At 40.3% G+C, this 1,850-nt stretch overlaps 1 protein-coding gene across 1 annotated transcript in view; it reads right to left on the bottom strand.

Annotated features, from left to right (window-relative positions):
- Positions 1-811: 811 nt before the first annotated feature.
- EMH_0073050 (endonuclease/exonuclease/phosphatase domain-containing protein, putative) overlaps positions 812-1,850 on the bottom strand; it is a gene marked incomplete at both ends in the record, with an annotated part of 3,593 nt that continues 2,554 nt past the window's right edge. Inside the window, 3 exons of the mRNA XM_013499282.1 lie at positions 812-852; positions 1,260-1,436; positions 1,645-1,834. Coding sequence (XP_013354736.1) covers positions 812-852; positions 1,260-1,436; positions 1,645-1,834 — 408 coding nt within the window. The remainder of the gene's footprint in view (positions 853-1,259; positions 1,437-1,644; positions 1,835-1,850) is intronic.

Raw genomic sequence — 1,850 nt, 5'->3', positions numbered from 1 at the left:
TATATATATATATATATATATATATATATATATGTATTGGTTAAAAAAGGAGAACAAAACGTCTTCGCTGAGGTGTCTGTACACCCCAGCAGCTGCCTGTACACCCCAGCAGCTGCCTGTACACCTCAAAACGCACTTAAAGGGTTTAAAAAGAGACAAAGAAGGGCACTGCTGAGCTGCCTATACACCCCAGAAGCTGCCTATACACCCCAACAGTGTATGAGCTGCCTATACACCCCAGAAGTGTACGAGCTGCCTATACACCGCAAGGGGCTCTCCTTGACCTTAACACAATTTTTTGTTTTTTTGTTTTTTCTGTTTTCGTTTGTTTTTTGTTTTTGTTTTTGTTTTTGTTTTTTGATGCAAGTAAACAATATATCCGGGTTTCACTGCGCTGCTGCAGCCTAAACCCTAGCTTTATCTAAACCCTAAACCCTAAACCCTAAACCCTAAACCACTGCTGGTTTGTTCCGTTGTTTGTTTTCTGCTTGCGGCAGTGCCCTGTTTCTTTGTTTATTATATTTGTTTATTTTTTCGTTTTGTTTTTTTCTTTTTTATTTATTGTCTATTGTGTATATTTATTAGTTGTTTATTGTACTCGTCTTTCTTTGTTTTTTGTTTATTTTTTTTAATTTTTAAACGCACCAATATCTTTAATTTAATTTAATTAATTTATTTATTTTATTTATTTATTTATTTTATTTATTTATTTATTTTATTTTATTTATTTATTTATTTATTTATTTTTATATCTACTGCTATAGGGAGATGATCCGAAGGAAAGAAAGAAGAGAGAAGGCCCCCCTCTGCCTCAACGGCCTCCAGCGAAACCCCCGGGAGGGTTCTCAGCACCTGCACCCACAAACCCTAAACCCTAAACCCTAAACCCTAAACCCTCAGAATGAAACCCTAAACCCTAGCAAACAACAGAGACAATTAAAAACCCTAAACCCTAAACCCTAAACCCTAGTTGGTGGAGGCTAAACCCTGCGATTCAAAAAGTAGCGTTTAGGGTTTTGTTTGTGTTGCAGCAGAGTGATGAAACTTTAGGGTTTAGTCTAGGGTTTAGGGTTTAGGGTTTATTCTAGGGTTTAGGGTTTAGGGTTTAGGGTTTAGGGTTTAGAGTACCTGTATATGTTTAGAGAGAAATATGTGGTCTAGGGTTGCGTGAAAGTTCGCCGCAAAATTAGAGAAAGGGAGAAAAGAAGAAGCGTAAGAATTCTTCAGCTGTACAGACACCGGGAGCTCCAGATACAAACCCTCTTCTGCTGCTGCTGCTGCTGCTGCTGCTGCTGCTGGTGCTGCTGCTGGTGCTGCTGCTGGTGCTGCTGCTGCTGCTGCTGTTGATGGTGGTTGCTCTGCTGCTGCTGCTGCTGCATCCTCTTCTGCCTCTTCGTCGTCGTCTAGGTTCTCTGTATTCCAAGTGTATGTTGCAGCTGAAAAGAAAAACCCTAAACCCTAAACCCTAAACCCTAAACCCTAAACCCTGTATAGATAATCCGTAAAGTATACAAAGCTTAATATAGGGGTTCTTTTTGTTGCTGTTGTTTTATCTCTCAAGGGTTTAGAGTATCAAGGGTTTAGGGTTTCAAGGGTTTAAGATTTCAAGGGTTTAGGGTTTAGGGTTTAGGGTTTAGGGTTTACCGTAGCGCCAGTCTGGGTGGTGGTTTTGTATGCATCCGTCCCGCAGCAGCGCAAACCCTCCGCTGCTTTCGTCGCAGTTGAAGTCCCCACAAAGAACAACAGAAATATCCTCAGCAGCAACAGAAAAAGAAGAAAAAAAAGGAGACAAAGAAGATATAAACAAAGACACCAGAGTACACAACACGTACACCTGCAGTATACGCACA

The sequence above is a fragment of the Eimeria mitis genome, genomic scaffold (genome assembly GCF_000499745.2).
Source record: "Eimeria mitis Houghton genomic scaffold, Emh_scaff4170, whole genome shotgun sequence".
NCBI classification, from domain to species: Eukaryota; Apicomplexa; class Conoidasida; order Eucoccidiorida; family Eimeriidae; genus Eimeria; species Eimeria mitis.
Note: the sequence above shows the minus strand (reverse complement) of the source record. Positions and strands in the feature narration are given on the sequence as shown.